This window comes from Desmodus rotundus, chromosome 7 (genome assembly GCF_022682495.2).
Source record: "Desmodus rotundus isolate HL8 chromosome 7, HLdesRot8A.1, whole genome shotgun sequence".
NCBI classification, from domain to species: Eukaryota; Metazoa; Chordata; class Mammalia; order Chiroptera; family Phyllostomidae; genus Desmodus; species Desmodus rotundus.
The window spans coordinates 19132250-19149268 of NC_071393.1; the positions used below are offsets into that span (position 1 = coordinate 19132250).

General features: G+C 47.4%; 1 protein-coding gene across 2 annotated transcripts in view; it reads right to left on the reverse strand.

Annotated features, from left to right (window-relative positions):
* Positions 1 to 17019, reverse strand: part of SMARCB1 (SWI/SNF related BAF chromatin remodeling complex subunit B1) — a 31771-nt gene that overhangs the window by 12577 nt on the left and 2175 nt on the right. Inside the window, exons 2-6 of one of the 2 annotated variants that reach the window (XM_024557416.3) lie at positions 15620 to 15731; positions 13797 to 13926; positions 10366 to 10503; positions 8585 to 8712; positions 762 to 928 (exon numbers count right to left, since the gene is read on the reverse strand). In XM_024557416.3, coding sequence (XP_024413184.1) covers positions 762 to 928; positions 8585 to 8712; positions 10366 to 10503; positions 13797 to 13926; positions 15620 to 15731 — 675 coding nt within the window. Of the gene's footprint in view, positions 1 to 761; positions 929 to 8584; positions 8713 to 10365; positions 10504 to 13796; positions 13927 to 15592; positions 15732 to 17019 lie in introns of both variants that reach the window. The other variant, XM_024557415.3, reaches the window with a different exon arrangement.

Genomic DNA, 17019 nt, shown 5'->3' on the forward strand with positions numbered 1-17019 from the left:
GGCTGGGTCCCCAGTGGGAGGCACACAAGAGGCAACCACACATTGATGTTTCTCTCCCTTCCCCTCTGTCTAAAAATAAATAAATAAAAATCTTGTTTTAAAAAACCTTTTACAAAGCTACAGTAATCAAAACAGTGTGGTACTGCCAGAGACAGACATCTAAACCAATGGAATAAAGAGCCCACAAATAAACCCTTGCATACATGGTCAAATGATTTTCAACAAGGGCACCAAAACCACTGAATGGGAGAAAAGACAGTCTTTTCAACAAATGATGCTGAGCAAACAGGATATCCACAAGCAAAAGAATGAAGCTGGACCCTTTCCTAACAGCATTTATAAAAATTAACTCAAAATGGATAAAAGACAAAAATGTGGAGTTAAAACTACAAAACTCTTAGAAAAAACATAGATGAAAAGCTTTATGACATTGGATTTGGCAATGATTTCTTGGATATGACACCAAAGGTATAGGCAGTGAAAAAATAGAAAACCTGGACTTCATCAAAATTGAAAACTCATATGCATCAAAGGGCACCATCAACAAAATAAAAACGCAACCCACACAATGGGAGAGAATATCTGCAACTCACACAGTGGACAAGGGACTGATATCTAGAAGACAGAGCTTACAGAACACAACGAAAGAACGACAAAGACAGCTTTCCAGGGGCACTGCCCCACAGGCTTCCATGGACACCCAGTGTCCCATGACCCCCCAAGACAAGGAAGGCCCTGGCACGTGGACAGGAACTGCCTACCTTGATGATGACGCGCTGGTCTGACTGGTCCTCCAGGATGCTGTCCGTGGGGTAGGACTCAATCTGCTGTCTGATGGCAGAGGCAATAGCTGGCACAAACGTCAGTGGGTTCAAATCTAGGTCATCACAGAGGATTTCTGAAAACATCTCAGGGGTCATCAGCTTCTCTGAAATCAGGCAAGAGGGCAGGGATTGCTGATGGATTGCAGGTCCTAATCTCAGCTCTGACTTCCCCCTACCCCTTCTGCTGCTGCTAAACCTCTCAGACGAAGATGGGATAAAGATGAGGAGGACGAGGAACTGAGGGTAGCCCTTCCAGACTTGGCAGGGGAAGGAAGCAAAGGATGAACTCTTCCCTTCTGGCCATCATTCCATATCTACCTCCTCCTTCGCACTCCTGGGGGGATTCAAGGCCCTAAGTGTTCTCCCATACCAGGTTCTCTCTGCTCCCGGGCACCACTACACTGCTACACCAGGCAATTAGTTCTAACCAATGCGACATTTAGAGGGGAGAGGAAGCAAAGGCACCTCAGAGCTGATGTGCCATGTCTGTACTCTCCTCTCGTCTTCTGGCCCAGGCAACCAGGGGAGCCCATATGAAGACACAGGGAGAAAAGAGCCGTCTATAGGCTAAGAAGAGAGGCCTCAGAGGAAACCAACACTGCCAACACTTAATCTCAAACTTCCAGTCTCCATATCTGGGAGAAAAGAAATTTCTGTTGTTTAAGCCCCCCATGTTATGACAGCCCTAGCAAACTAACACAGGTTCCTTCTGGACAAGCCACTTTGAAGCCAGTTCCCACTGGAAGACGAAGCAGATGCGTATCCATCCACCTCTTCCTCACCAGTAGAAAAATCTCTGAGAGACAGTACTAGGCTGTTTGTGGCTTCTTACAGACCTTCCCCGTTTCTGACTGTGGGCAGCATATGCACTCGACAAGTTGAAGGGCATGGATCCTGAACCCTGGAAATGTAACGGCACCAGGCATGAGCTGGCAGGGTCCACCTGTGACTGGCCAGACTAGAGCAAGGTACTGCGCAATCATATACTTTTGTCCCCTTTCTGCCCTGTTCTCCTAACCCAAACCTTAATGACCACACACCACCCTAGAATGAGCCACAGACACGAGAAAGCCAAGAATGAATTCCCTTATACGCACACAGCATGATTCCATTATTAAGAACCAGCTCTGCTTAACAGACAACTGACCCCTGTATTCCCTCACTGGCCCGAAAGAAGTACTAGAGGCTAGCTGGCCTGACAGCACCACTAGCACATTCGGCCAGCCTATGTTCAGTAACTCACAGAAAAGCAAAGGTAGTTTATTTTGAAGACTGTAGCAGAAAGCTAAAGCGTTCAGACTAAGTAGCCTATGAGTACACTGTCCACAGCATTTCAAAAAAACTTAGGCTTTTTAGTTGCAGATTCATATGCAGTCTTGACTACTGCAGCAATGTAGTAAAGTTTGAGACTGGGGAGACTGATTCCTCCCACTTCATTCTTCGTTTGCAAAACTGCTTTCGCTGCTTTAGTTCCCTTGTGTTTCCCTTTAAGTTTTAGAACAGCTTTGTCTGTAACTACAAAAATATCTTGCTGAGATTTGCATAGAAACTGCATTAAACTTGCATAACAATTTAGGGAGAACATATTTTGAATCTTCTAATCCATGAACATGGCTGTCTGTCAATTTATTTAGATCTTTTAATTATTATTTTCATCAGTGTTTTATAGTTTTTGACATACAAGTCCTACACATGTTTGTTACAGTAACATCTAAGGATTTCTTACTGACTGAGTGTAAGGGGTAATATATTTTTAATTTGAATGTCCATGTGTTCAATGATAGTACACAGAAATACAATTGATTTTTGCTTGTTTTTCTTGTATCTTGTGACCTTGCTGGACTCAGTTATTCTAACAATTTTTTTTGTAGATTGCTTGGGACAATCTACATTTATGTAGACAATCATATTATCTACAAATAAGGACAGTTTATTTCTTCTTTACTGATCCATAATATGTTTTTTATTTCATTTTCTTGCCTTATTGCACTGCCTATTACTCCTAGCGCTAGGCTGAACAAAGTGGTAAAAGCAGACATCCTTGCCTTGTCCCTCATCTTAGGGAGAAAGTGGCTGGCCTTTCGCCATTAAATATGATGTTAGCTGTAAGATTTTTTGTAGATGTTCCTTATCAAATAGAGTTGTTTATAGTATTCCCTTCTTCTTGATATCTGCAGAGTCTATAGTGATGGCTCCTGTTTCATTCTAAATTTGGCAATTTATATTTCTCTCTTTTGTGGTCAGTCTTGCTAGAGGTTTGTCAATTTTACTGATCTTTTCAAAGTAGGAGCTATGTTTCATTTTCCCCATTGTTTTGTTTTCAATTTCATTAATGTCTGTTCTTCTCTTTATTATGTCTAGCCTTCTGCTTGCTTTGAGTTCATTTTCTTGACCCTTGAGGTGAGAGATTATTATTGATTTCAGACCTTTTCCTCTTTTCTAATGTGGGCAATGGTGCTATTAAATTACCATGTCAGCCATGTTCACTGAATCTTATACATTTTGATATTTTTTATTTTCATTCAGGTCTGTGTATATTTTTTAATTGAGTTGAGGCTTAATGACACATGATATGGTTTATACGGTATATGTTACATAGGGACTTAAAAAGAATGTGTATTCTGCTACGTTGCATGGAATGTTATGTAAATGCCAATCAAATTCTGTTGGTTGATGGTACTGTCGGGTTCTTCTATCATCTGGATGATTTTCTGTCTAGTTGTCCTATCAGTTGCTGAGAAAGGGATGCTAAAGTCTGCAATGTAACTGTGGATTTGTCTATTTCTCCTTTCAGTTCTATCAGTTTTGCTTCACGTATTTTCCAGCTCTGTTGTTTACTTGCATACACATTTAGGATTGCTCTATCTTCTTGGTGGATTGACCCTTTTATCATTTAAGTTCCCTCTCCAACTCCGGTCATTTTCTTTGCTCTTAAGTCTGCTTTATGTGATACTAATATTGCAACTCCTCCTTTTCTTTGATTAATGAATGCATGATGTATCTCTGTATATCTTTTTACTTTCAACCTACCTATATCATTATATCTGAAATGAGTTTCTTGTAGCTCATATTGTTGGGTCATTTCAAAGATCAATCTGCTAATCTCTGTTTTTTAACTAGTAATTATTGACATACTAAGGCTTAAGACTTCCATTTTATTTTTGTTTTCTGTTTTTCTGTTTTATTTTTTCCCTTCCTTCCTGTGGGTTACTAGAACTTTCTTTAGGATTCCATTTTGACTTATCTGTACTATTTATGACTGTATCTCTTTGTATAGCACTTTTTAAAATTTTTTGATCTTTAGAGAAAGGGGAAGGGAAGGAGAGAGGGGGAGAGAAACACTGATGTTAGAGAGAAACATCGGTTGGTTGTCTCTTGCATGTGGGACCGGCCCACAGCCCAGGGATGTGTCCTGACTGGGAATCAGCTGGTGACCTTTCATTCTGCAGGACACTGCTACACAGAGCCACACTGGTCAGAGCACTTTGTATAGCATTTTTAAGTGAAATTTTATGTATATTATACATACCTAATTTAGTCTACTGGGTTCTTCATTTTACCAGATCAAGTTAAGTACAGAAACCTTACTTCTTTTTTAATTTTTTTTATTCATTTTGGAGAGAAACAGATACCAATTTGCTATTCCACTTAGTTATACATTCATTGGTTGATTTTTATATGCGCCCTAACCAGGGATGGAACCCACAACCTTGGCATATTGGGGCAGCACTCTAACCAGCTGAGCTACCCAGCCTGAAAACTTGCTTCTTCATATCCTTTTACTCTCTGCCATTTTTAATGTAATTGCCCTAAATATTTCCTTTACATATACTTAGAACCAGATCAGACAGTGTTATAATTTTTGCTTCAACTGTCAAATATAATTTAGAAAACTAAAGAGGAAAAGGAAAACCTATTGTATTTACCCATATTTTTGCTTATCATGTTCTTCCTTCCTGATGTTCCAAAATTTCTTCTTTTGTCATTTCCCTTCTTTCAATCACTCCTTTAGGTTAGGCCTACAGGTGATAGCCTTCTCTTCATCTGAGAAGGATTCCCCCTTCATTCCTAAGGGATTTTTCTCTGTAGGAATCTGGATTGGCAGTTTTCTTTCACTGCTTAAAAAAACATTGTGCCAGTTTCTCTGGCCTCCGTCGTCTGTGATGAGAAATCTGTCATTCTAAGCTAGCTTTTCCCTGCAGATGAGATGTTATTTTTCTCTGGGTACTCTCAAGAATTTTTTCATGGTGTTTAGCTTTCAGAAGTTTAATTATGATGCATCTAGGCGTGGGTTTCTTTGGGTTTATCCTGTTGGGGTTCGCTCAGCTTCTTGAATCTGTCATTTGGGGTTTTCAAGTGACCATGTGAAAACGAATCTCCACCGACTGCTTCCTGTAGCCACGCCCTGCTGTGTAGACCCTCAGGCCCTGATCACTCCCGGCCTGGCCTGCGTGCAGGAGCAGACTCCACACCTTCTCCTGAGGCAGCTCGTGGCACTGCCCTGAGATGCCTTCATCCCCCTCGGGGCCAAATTGGCATCTACATAGAGATGTGTTCTTGCTCAGCGGCTTATCCTTTCTGAAGGACTTTAACACTCTCTCAGGAGGCTGACTGTTAAAGCAGAGAATGCCATACTTCGCCAGCAACTCAAATAAGCTTCTTTTCAAGTCCTTCTCAGAGAAGAAAACCTCAAACTCGTCATTAACTAGTGGCTACCGAAAGCTTGTTAGAGAGAATCCTGGTTAGAAAGAGTGGCCTGCACTGCACGCAGTTCATTCGTGCTGCTCAACTAGTGCTGCTTCACAACTTTAATCTCTTTGTGATAAATACTCTCATAGCCTTTAAGGTCACTTGAAATTTAAATTAAGTTAAACATGACTTTTAACAAATAGGAATGGGCCCTGGCCAGGTTGCTCGGTGGGTTAGAGCGCTGTCCCAATATGCCCAGGTTGCAGGTCTGATCTCCGGTTCGGGCACACAAAGGAAGTAACCAATGAATAACATTGATGGGTGGAACAGCAAGTCAGTATTTCTCTCTCTCCCTTCCTTCCTCTCTCTAGAATCAATAAAATTTTTTTTAATGTTCTATAAATTTTTAAAAAGCTTAATATTAAAAAAAAACAGGATATCAACAGCAATTCTGAATATGCGCCTTCAGCTACCATGCCAGGGGCGTGGCCTCCTAACCGCCAGCTCCGACTCTGACAGCCCTGGCACTTTTGCTCCTCCCTTCCCACCTCCTACCCACCCACAGCGCACGTCAAATCTTTTTTAATGTACTGTCCTGAGCTCCAAGGGCCCTTCTTTGTCTCCATAACTCATTTCCTTAACCCATTTCTTCTACCGCTCACTTTTAATACCTCTGTAATTTTCTAAATAAACTTTTTCTCATAATTTGAGAAAAAAGATTATCACAGCCTTTAGGCACACTCAGTATTACTCTAGATTGAAGAAGAATTCACATAAAAACAGTATTTTGGGCCCTGGCTGGTGTGGTTCAGTGGATTGAGTGCTGGCTGGCCTGTGAACCAAAAGGCTGCCGGTTTGATTCCCAGTCAGGACACATGCCTGAGTTGTGGGCCCAGTCCCCACTTGGGGGCGTGTGAGAGGCAACCGGTCATGTATCTCTCACACATCGATGTTTTTCTCCCTCTCTTTTTCCCTCCCTTCCCCTCTTCTAAAATAAAGAAATAAAATCTTTAAAAAAACAAAACAAAACAGTATTTTGGTCCTTCAAGTGTTCGTACTACATCACATTGAGTGGATGTTGCATGAGGACTCCTACGAATAACAGCCTGGAGAAACCCACGGTGGATGGAGTTCGCAGAGAGATGCTGGTCTTCATTACAGTACACTCATGAGAGCCGGGGAAAGAGGGTCCCGTGGATTTAAGTGCTATGAGAGATTCTGCTGCTTCTGAGCCACTGACTGCTGCTAATCTTGACCACAGTGAGGACTGCAGAACCGATCACCCTGTCTCTCCCCGCCTGGTTGTGAAAGGCTGAGAGCTATGGCCGTTTCCTATCTCCTAGCAACGGATGCCTACTGAATCGTGTGTACGAACCGGAGTGCTGGCTTCATTTTATATTTTATACGTTCTAGTTTTATTTTCCCCTTTATCCAGTTTTTTCTAACCACTCCTTTTGCATTTGCTTTATTCTGTTACACCAAGCATCCTTATGTATAAGCTGCCTTACTTCCTTTCTGAAACAGGGCTGGGTGTAAAAAAACAGTAAGAGCTTTTCATGTATGGTTGAAAGTGCTAAGACAATACACGTACTGATTCAATAGGAACTAAGGTCCTACGTTTGGCCAAGTCCTATGCTAATGCTCTATGAAAAACAGGAATAAAAAATAAAGTCCCTGATCTCAAGTGGTTGAAATGGAGAGGTAGAGAGATGAATGAACATGTAACTATAGTGCAGGCGAGCTGAGAGAAGCAGGGATGCACAGCACCGGCGGGGGCCTGGCACCCGTGAGCTATCCCATCCCCGCGGTGGGTGTCACCAGTGGACTGCGCCTGCCCCCGGCTACACTCACCACCGTCTCCCGAAACCCTTCACTGATGTCCACCCTGTCTGCCACATCACCTCTCTGCCAGCTAGCTCACGGGTCATGGAAGACAGGCACCCCGGCCCTCAGGCATTATTCCCGGGGCTGGGCAAAGGCCCTCAGATTCAGGCCGGGCACACCAATTGCTAGGGGACGACCAAAGGAAGCAGCCTAATCCTTCCAGAAAGCTTGAAGCCACTGCGTATCAACAACCGCACATGTTCCTCCCTGGGGAAATCCACTCTGGGAGAAAAACGTTGTAAGATAGTATGTTATCTGCCATGGAGACAGCCAATAGCAGGGGGAGTTTTAACAAATCAGGACACCACAAGGTAGCAGGAAATTCTGCACCAATTATGAACCAAAGGAACCAGGAAGATACTTAAGTGAAGAAAAATAACATTATGCTTGCACTATAATTACAATTATGTTAAGCAGGTTTGCATATGGAAGTGACTGAAAAATGCAAAACAAAACATTAGGGTGGTTAAGGGTCTGGCCACTCCAAACTTGTATTTGTTTAAAAATAACATTCCCTGGATTGGGGTTTGTTTGGGGGGTTTTTCCTGTCTGAATGTAAGTATGTTGTTCTTTGTAAAGTCTGAAAGATTCAGGACAAAAATGAGGAAGAAAATAAACACATATGTAACCCTCCTTCCCAGATGTGGTAATGACTCTAATCCCTCGGGTGGACATCTCCTCCTAACCTTTCTCTTCTTCACGTGCACAGAGTTACATTCAGACTTTTGGAGCCAGGGAAGCACAGGAAGAGCTGGCATCTGACCCAGGACTTAAAAGAGTGAGGATGGAAAGAATGAAGAGGGTGAGGGCAGGCCTCCCAGCCAAGATGACAGAGGCACGAGCACACACATGCAGCGTCTGGAAGAGCAGGGCGGCGGACCGGGCTGACGGGGAGGTAAGTGGAGGGCCCGGCAGCAGCAGCAAGGTCTCCAGTGAGCTCTGTGGACTGGCAGGCAGGCCCTGAACTACCCATGTGCATGGTGGGGAAGCGACCCAAGGTTCATGGGCCTGGCCCACAAGAAACAGTAGCAGAAGCAGGATTTGAACCCAGAGTCCACACCTCCTTAACTTATGGCACAATGTTCTGCAGGTCGTGTTCAAAATTCAGAGCCCACGCGATGGGCGTCAGACAGGAACAGGGAGTGTTTACACGGCGGCTAGTCTGGGCTGTGCAGAGCCCCACATACCATTCATGTTCCAGGTAAAGGCATCCCTCAGCTTCTGCCCGTCAATCTCCATGTCCAGCCGAATGGGGACCAGCACCTCAGGCTGGGATGCGTTCTCGTGGATCACTGCTGGGTCGTGGTCGTCAAAGCTGGACGTGAATGGCAGCAAAGTCAGCAAGGGGTGCTACGGGTCCCCCCAGAGCGTCCCTCTCTGCACCACTGACCACTGCAGACCTGGCCAAGGGGGAAGCCCACTTCTTACGGGCATTTGTCAACTAAGGGCTGAGTCAGCAGAGATGAGGCAAGCAGAGGTCACAGGCCATGGGGGCAGAGCTCCACACTTCATGGACACACGGGAAAGGGAGAAAAGACGCTGGCCTGAGCAGTGGGACAAGACCTAGACATACTCTGAAGGAGGGAGACTTAAGCTCCAAAGCAGGCAGGACTTTCACAGAAAGCTGAAGGAAAGGAATTTCCAAAAAGAGGAAATACTTGAGCAAAGGCCAAGGGACAGGGAGAAGCCAGGAGTTGCTGGGGCGGTGGCAGCGGGAACACTGGAGGCAGGGTACTGATTAGATGGGGGCGCAGTGTGTGAGACACTAGGAAACTACAGGGTCAAGGCGCCAACAGTTCCCCACCTCAGGCTGCGGAATCCAGCCTCCCCCGAGGGAACTCCAGGAAGACTGAGCAAGGCTTTACATGGTCATACCGAACTTTAGGAAGACAAAGGGGGAGGAGATGTGGGGATGCTGGAGGGCAGGGGACACCTCAGAGCATCTGCTCTCAAAGCTTTGGGCAAGGATAACAAACAAACTAGGAAAGCACCCCACACGCATGCTACACACAAATCCCCCGGGAAACACAGAGGAGGGAAGGGACAGGAGTGGACATTCTGGAGGTGGAAGGCAGCCCTGAGAAAATGACATTCAAATAGAGGTGGGAAGGAAGGAAAAGGAGGGAGGGAGAGATGGCAGAGGAAAGAAAGGGGGTGAGCCATGCAGATACTGGCAAGAAATGAATGAGGCTGGGCTACAGAGATGAATGTGGGGATGGGAGCTTGAAAAATAACCCCCAAGAGATAGCCAAGAGATAATCCCTGGAACCTTGACCCGTGACCTTATATGGCCAAAGGAAGAGGTACTTTGCAGATGTAATTAAGTTAAGGATCTTAGAGGAGATTAATTATCCTAGTAGGCCCTAGATAATATCACAAGTGTCCTTATAGGAGACAGACAGGAGTAGATTTCACACACAGAGGAGAAGGCCATGTGACCACGGAAGCAGAGACTGGTGATGTGGCCACAAACCAAGGAATGCCAGCAGCCAGCAGAAGCTGGAAGAGGCAGGAACAGATCTCCCCAGAGGCCCCAGAAGTGCAGCCCAGCCAACACCTTGATTTTGGCTCCATGAAACTCCCAGCCTCCAAAACTGCGAAAGAATAAATCCGTGTTGGATTAAGCCACCCAGCTTGTTGCAATTTGTTCCAGCAGGAGAACTAATACAGTAGGAGTCACTTGGGTGGCATCTGAAACCATGAGAAAAAGTCCAAGGACTGGGTCCCCAGGAATTCTACTCAAGGTACTGTGGAAATCAGGAGACTGGCAAGACTAAAACAGAGAGAGCTGGGGGGCTGGACAAGCCAGAGACCGACGTCCTGGAAGCAGAGGGAAAACGGTTTCATCGAGAAGGCAGCATGGCATTTTAGGGGACATAAGGTGGAGTCGAGTGTTTGGTGGGAGGAGGAGGCTGAACTGCATTCGAGCACTAAGGCAGAATCAGCGGAGAGGGCGAGGTGTGCTCACCAGAGAGGGAAGGTCCTCTTCTTGTCCCGGCCCATGCGGTTCCTATTGATGGTTGTAGAGCATGGCACCGCATCCAGATGGTGGGAGCTATTGGGCAGGGTGGGCACCCACTGATTGTTCCTCTTTGCTTTCTGTTCCCTGAAAAGACATGGGAAATCCCCCCCTCAGTCTACAAGCCCAATACCACGTATCAAGTCACGGTCAGCAGTCAACCACTGCACCCCTGCAGAGCTCCAGGCCCCAGTGGGAACTTCTGTGCACCCCCAACTCTGTGGGTTTCTATTCCCTAGGCTCCTACCAGCACCTGCTTGGAGGTACCCAAGCTAAGGTACGGGTACAAAGGGGCCCCAACATGTCAGAGCAACCGCCCGCCCAGTGCATGAGCCATAAGTTAACATGCTATGTGCTGGCAATGGCTCCACAGAAGCACTGTCCCTTCTGTGGGGAAAGAGCACAAGGAGGAGGCTTCCCAGAGGAGTGGAGCCTTGAACACTAAGTTCAGGTTTACTGGGGAAGGGGACGACTGGAGGGGAGAAGGCATTTCAGAAGCACAAGGAGCAGCAGGGAAGAGGCAGGAGGCTGCAGACTCGGCAGGGGCTGGAAACACGGGGAAGGTCTCCATTACAGGGGCTGGCGTGACCCATGGGAAACTGACTGCACTCAGCAGATGGCTGGGCGTCCCCAGGGGTTTGTAACAGGAAGAAGCATGCTCAGACTATTATTTCAGACATGCCGGCCAGCCTGAGATGGCCTAGGCAACACTGCTGGCCTCTGGACTTCCCGACCAGTAGAGGCGAGAAGATGCAGTATTGGTGAACACGGTCTAGAAAACAACCCTCAAAATAATCAAGTAGTCCATGTCCTATAAAAGGCTCACTCTCCTCTTCAAATCACAGGTTGCTTTGACTGCTAGGAACATACCAAAAGCTATTTTAAAATAAGGCTCCAGTGTCAGGTTTGCCAGATGAGTGCTTGGGTTCCCACTATGCCTGAGTCCCTTTATCATCCTGGGGGTGGCCTTCCCCAGTGAGACTGCGGGCAGTGTGAGGGCAGTGGCTGTGTGTAACTCACCTACATAAACACCCGCGCCAGTCCTCTTCAGTAACCGTTTGCTACAACTCAGACAATGTGACAACTGCTAGACTTGCTGCTGCCCAGCCAGTGCCTTCTCGGGAGGGCCAGGAGACGCCGTTGGCAGCCCTTTTCCCGGGTGGTGGAGGGCAGAGGCAGTGGCCACAACCTGCCTGGGCCCAGGCCCTTGAACTCTTCTCTTCTAAAGCTGGGGCCACTTGCACCTCAGGCGCTGAAGTCCAGGAGCACCCCCGATCGAGCGTGGGGGTCAGAGAGGAATTCGCAGCTCCAAGTTTGGCTAGGACTCTGTCAAGTCTCCCATACCCAGGTCTTGCTTAGATCTTATGATCGGCCTTCACCTTATATCAGAGACCAGGGGGAACAGGAGGCGTGGAACTAATCTGGGCAGGGCTTAGAGCTGGGGCTGCGAGACTGGGATCTCCACCACAGCCTGTCTGGGCCCAGCGGCCACAGGGTCACTTGGGAGCGCCAAATTTTAAGCAGCACATTCCTGAGCCCCGCCCAGATCAAGCAACTCAGTCTGGGGAGGGCCTGGGAATATGGATTAACCACTCACCAACCTGCAAGGCAAGGTCTGTGCCCCTGGACCTATACTTAGGACCCTTGGGTCTAGGGTACCACCTCTTTTCTGAGCATCCTAAAACTTGTAATGAGGTCCCCCCTCAAAAAAAAATCCTACCCTAAGTCAGTAGCAATCTCACTCATTTCCAGCCTGGGCTGCTCCACCGAGTTACGTCACAGACAGAGAGTGTGAACCCACGGCCAGGCACAGAATCCGAGGAGCTGCATCAGTTGATTCAACCTTCTTCCACTGCCAGGTCTGCCTGAGACCGCCCTGCTCAGTGAGGGGGAGGGGAGGTGCCAGTCCTCCCACGGGGCTAACTGGACAGTGAGAAGGCACTTCCTGAACGTAAAGCCCGTCAAAATGCACAGTGGCTTCCCTGGAACCTTTGCCCACCCCATGCCCCCATAGTTCTGACCTTGGGGGTAACGAGACCCTACTCCCCCCTCAGCTGTTCCTCAAATGCTACAATCATTAAGAAAGTGTTTATCACCCCATAAAAGTTCCCCAGCTGACGTGTGCAGACTTGAAAGTCCCCTCCATGTGGACCTAATTTCCTTCTGCCACTTCCCTGGGTGAGTCTCCCCATCCTCGTGTTTTACCACATCCCCTGGGGAAACAGAAATCTGTACAGCACACGTCTATAACTCTGGCCAGGCTGGATGTGTGCCCCCCTTTTTGGGGAGGGTGGTGAGGGGTGCAGGGAAGGAGATAATATAAACAATCCAACAGTAAAGTTGAGAGAAAATCTGAGAAATGATTTTTCAGAACCACATCACTCTCAGCACTAACGCTCTCCAGCCCCCTCAGTGCCCCCAGGGTGTGGTGCATAGGGATGCACGTTTTCCTGAGCACTGGAAGCCGAAGGCAGGTATTCCGCACGTCTCACGCACGTGAACCGTTGCTTTCTGTTGCTGCAGAGTCTGCGCAATTACAGCGTGCAGGGTGCATCCTAGTCCACACCGGTGAGTGTACCTTCGCTCACCCAGCCTCTCCCCGAGGCCAGACACTCAAGTGGCTCCGTATTTCCCACTGCTATTCACAGTGCACCCAAAGGCATCTCTGTATGTGTAACGGTTGGTGGTGGTGTTCTTTTAAATTTTTTCTCTGGGACAAATTCCCAGGGGTGAAATTACTGGGCCAAAGAACAAAAACGTTTGACGTCATAATGTTGTACAAGAAGGTCATGCCCACCTACAGGCCACCGCAGCCTCCACCAGGGCCCCGCTGTCATGCCTTCCCCAATTCCTTACGTTGCTATTTTATTTTTTTCACTTTGAATTTTTTAAATTATACATGAGGACAAACATCGTTTCCTGTGTTTATTATTTGTACTTCTGATGTAGACCACCCTTTACCTATTTATCTACTGGGGTACTGAAGTTTTCCCTACAAATCTGAATAAATAGACTCTTTCTACACCAGAACAACTTTCCAATCACCTGCCTAATTGTTCAGGTAAACACTCCTTTAAAGGGTCTAAATTTATACATTCAAACCTATTGTTTGTTTCTTTTGTGGCTTTATCTGGGCCACTAATTTTTCTGACAGACAGTCCTACTTTCAAAGCATTCTTTCTCAACCACTCTCCAGAATCCAAGACTTGGCTCAGGTTTCTTAGAAATTCCAAAGATCCAGAAGAAAATTAAAAACCCAGCTAGGATGATGTGTGAGCATCATAAAGTGTTGAAAAGTTTTCCAGTTTGACTGAACCCCAACCACTTCTGGAGTGTGAGAAAAATACACGCAGGTGTCCCAAGAGCCAGGGGTGTGTTACCTGAGGTAGGTGGGGGGCTCCGTGCTGATGGACACGGCCTTGTACTTCTCGTCATTGCCGTCCAGAATCTCTTCCACCTCTGAGGCTTTTAACAGAGTCACGCTAGTGGCCAGAGTTGTGTATCCATGATCTGTAACCAGAGACGCGGCTATGGTCACCCTGCCGGTGGGGCAGCGGCAACAGCAGCCAGTAGATGCAGCACATCCAGGTCCTCACATGCGGGAGGTGGGGAAAGCAGGTGTCTACCTTACTACTGCTGAATGCTGGCCTCTTCCAAAAGGGCTGTCTGGACTGAGCGCTTTATTCAGAGGTGCTACCGGGTAAAGACTCTCTGAGGATCTCCTTGGACTACTCTGTCCCAGGAGCACCGGCTCCAGGCACAGAGGAAGTGCACAGGGCAGCGGCAGCAGGGACAGCGCAGCACAGCCAACAGGGGCTCTCAGGAGAAAGGAAGGCTCCAGAGTAACACCACCAGTGGGAAGAGGTCTGACACCACTGCCATCCACAACACGAAGCAAAGTGGAGAGATGGAATGAAGGATGAAAAATTCTTTTCTTTTAAAACAAGAGCCCAGAGTGTTGGAAAGAGCTGCTGCACATGGAACACAAACTCCTGGCCCTGCGCCAGTCAACGCTTTCTGGGAAGCGGGACAGTTTCTAGGCAACTTGACCCATAGCTCTTCCAGGGAACCTCGGTCAAGAGCTGTCACCTGTCTGCAGGTCCAGCCTGGCTTCTCCTAGAGAAACAAACCAGTTACAGGGCAAGTGGCTCCAAAGCACAAGGCCGAAGAGCCACCAAGACTTCCTTTGAGACTTGCGGAGGGGAAAGCAAAGCTGGGAACTCACTGTGTTAGTGACTGGTGCTCCACTGGGGGGCAGACGGAGGACAAAAAGGAGACTTTTTAAAGTGAGTTAGTGAAAACGTTACAGCAGCAGATAAAAAAGCAGCTCTGGCTCCTGCATTAAAAGAACTACTACTTTGCCCACAAGACCATAGCAGCACCTACAGACACAACCAAAGAGGACAGGACAGACTGCAAAGCACTCTCGCTCGCTCTCTCTCTCTCTCTCTCTCTCTCTCTGCGTCTCACTTTACATGCACACAAACACACACACGCAGCTCTCTACAAGGCGCCAGTGCCAAGTGGGAAGCAGTTTTGCCATTTGTAAACACTGTGCTGTGTCCAAACCCAAGAATACCTGGAGTCTTTCATGAGAGATCGGAAAGCATCCTTTCGCCCTGCACAGAGCTGCCACGGCTGAAGCACACTAGTGTCTCTACTGTCACTCGTGTCGGGCGGCTCGCCTAGCCAGCCCCAGGCACACTCAGGCACAACAAGCAGGGACATGCACATGAGCTCTAGCACACTGGCTGCCAGAATGACGTGCTACGAGATGGATGTGCTCCGGGAAGCGAAGCGGTGAAAGCCCCAGAGGGGAGTGGGAGCCGGGGTCGCCACCCGCCGCTCGGGCTGCATGAAAGGTGACTATGGCGCCGCGCCGCGGCAGTGGCAGAGCATCACAGCATTCCTAAAACGTTTTGAGACCAACATGTCTTCACAGCACCCGCTCTGCCCCAGCCCCACCCGCCCGCACACACCCTATTAAAAATACCTGACAAAGGATCACCACTGGCTCCCTGGAGCCACTAGCTCGCATGGGAGCCCCGCCCCCAGGAGATTCCTGCCACACTAGGGTCAGGGCTGCAGTGAAGACACTCTGGAGTGAAAACGTTTTATTGTCATGACACAAGCGAGTGGTTTTGAAACAGGTTTACAAACCCTCGTGAAGACGCACCCTTAGTGTTAGGTTTTGTTTTTTTACCATGTGACGACGCAACTATTTTCTTCCTCTCTTCCACAGTGGCTAGTCGCCTCCAGAGCGAGGGGTATCTCTTGTACAGAGAACCTCGGAACATACGGAGGTAGTTTCCCACCTATGAGTAAAGCAAGAAGGCTCATTATGAGGGTCCCGTCTCCAAGCAGAGGGAGGATCCTGGCGCCGAGGCCCCCCTGGATCAAGTGGTGGACCCGCAGACCCTGAGCTGGCCTTCAGGCACCAGGCAGCAATAAAAGCACATTCTGCTGACATCAAGGGTTCAGCAACAGTGCACATCTGGCCCACATCTGCCCCTCCAGGCGGGGACAGGAACATCTACATGCTGACGACAGGACCGAAGCTTGTGAGGCAGCCCCCCAGAGCTCACCAAGAAGCCCCCGGAACTCACGGAGAAGCTTGCAATGATTTTGATTTTGGACTAAGGTTCTCTGGCACTTGCCAGAAATGTAAGGCCTCTTTGACTTTCTTTTATCTTAAGAATAAGACTTTGATATTTTTATGATGTAATAAACACCAAAAAGGTCTCTTAATTTTAGACAGATGCAGGATAATTTCCCCCATGACCCCAGTTGCTTTGTTTAGTAACAAAACTCAAACCAGGAATGCCAGAGGAATTTTCCGAAGAGTTTAAAAAGCACTTATCGGCAATCACCAGATTGCTATATAAATCATTACTTCCCCAAACAACGGCTCCAGTTTGCTTGTACCAAATACTCAAAGTAAGGCTTCTTTAATGGAAAAAAAAAAAATCTAGTCCTAAAGATTTTATAAAGAAACCCCACTGTCCCACTGACTTTTCCGAAGTGGTCACTGGAACCACACAGCAGGAGATGGCCGGTGGACTGGGTGCCAGGCGCTGCCACCACCTGTGAGGAGGAATCACGTTTCCTTTTTGAGTCACCTTACATCTGTCAAATGCTCGGCAACTCTGCACCCCAGAAAGGACATTATTATTATTTTCCCATGTACCTACCCATCATAATGTACTTGTTAAATAAATATGTTTCTCCATTTTTCATGAATTTCAAAGACTTCCATGATCAACAACCAGAGCTGCTGAACAGCATGAGAGAAGGTGGTCACAGCATGTCACTCATGCACCACACAGTAGGCACAGACTCCTGTGCGTCATTACCATCCAGGGTAAACACAGTTTCCGTTAGGTTTTTGAAAAGACATTGATGATAATGCCCTCTACTACCACCGTGCAGGTCTTGCAGAGTTCCTGCACTCCCAGATCCTTCCTAAGTCCCCTTTAGAGCACAGGAGACCAGGGCTTGCCCTTCCGGGTTTTTCCTGAACCAGACTTTTGTCTGCTGCATCTGCTTTTCCAAATGTAAAGTGAAAATATGGACTTGGGGATTTCCTAGAGTCCTCTCAGGCCT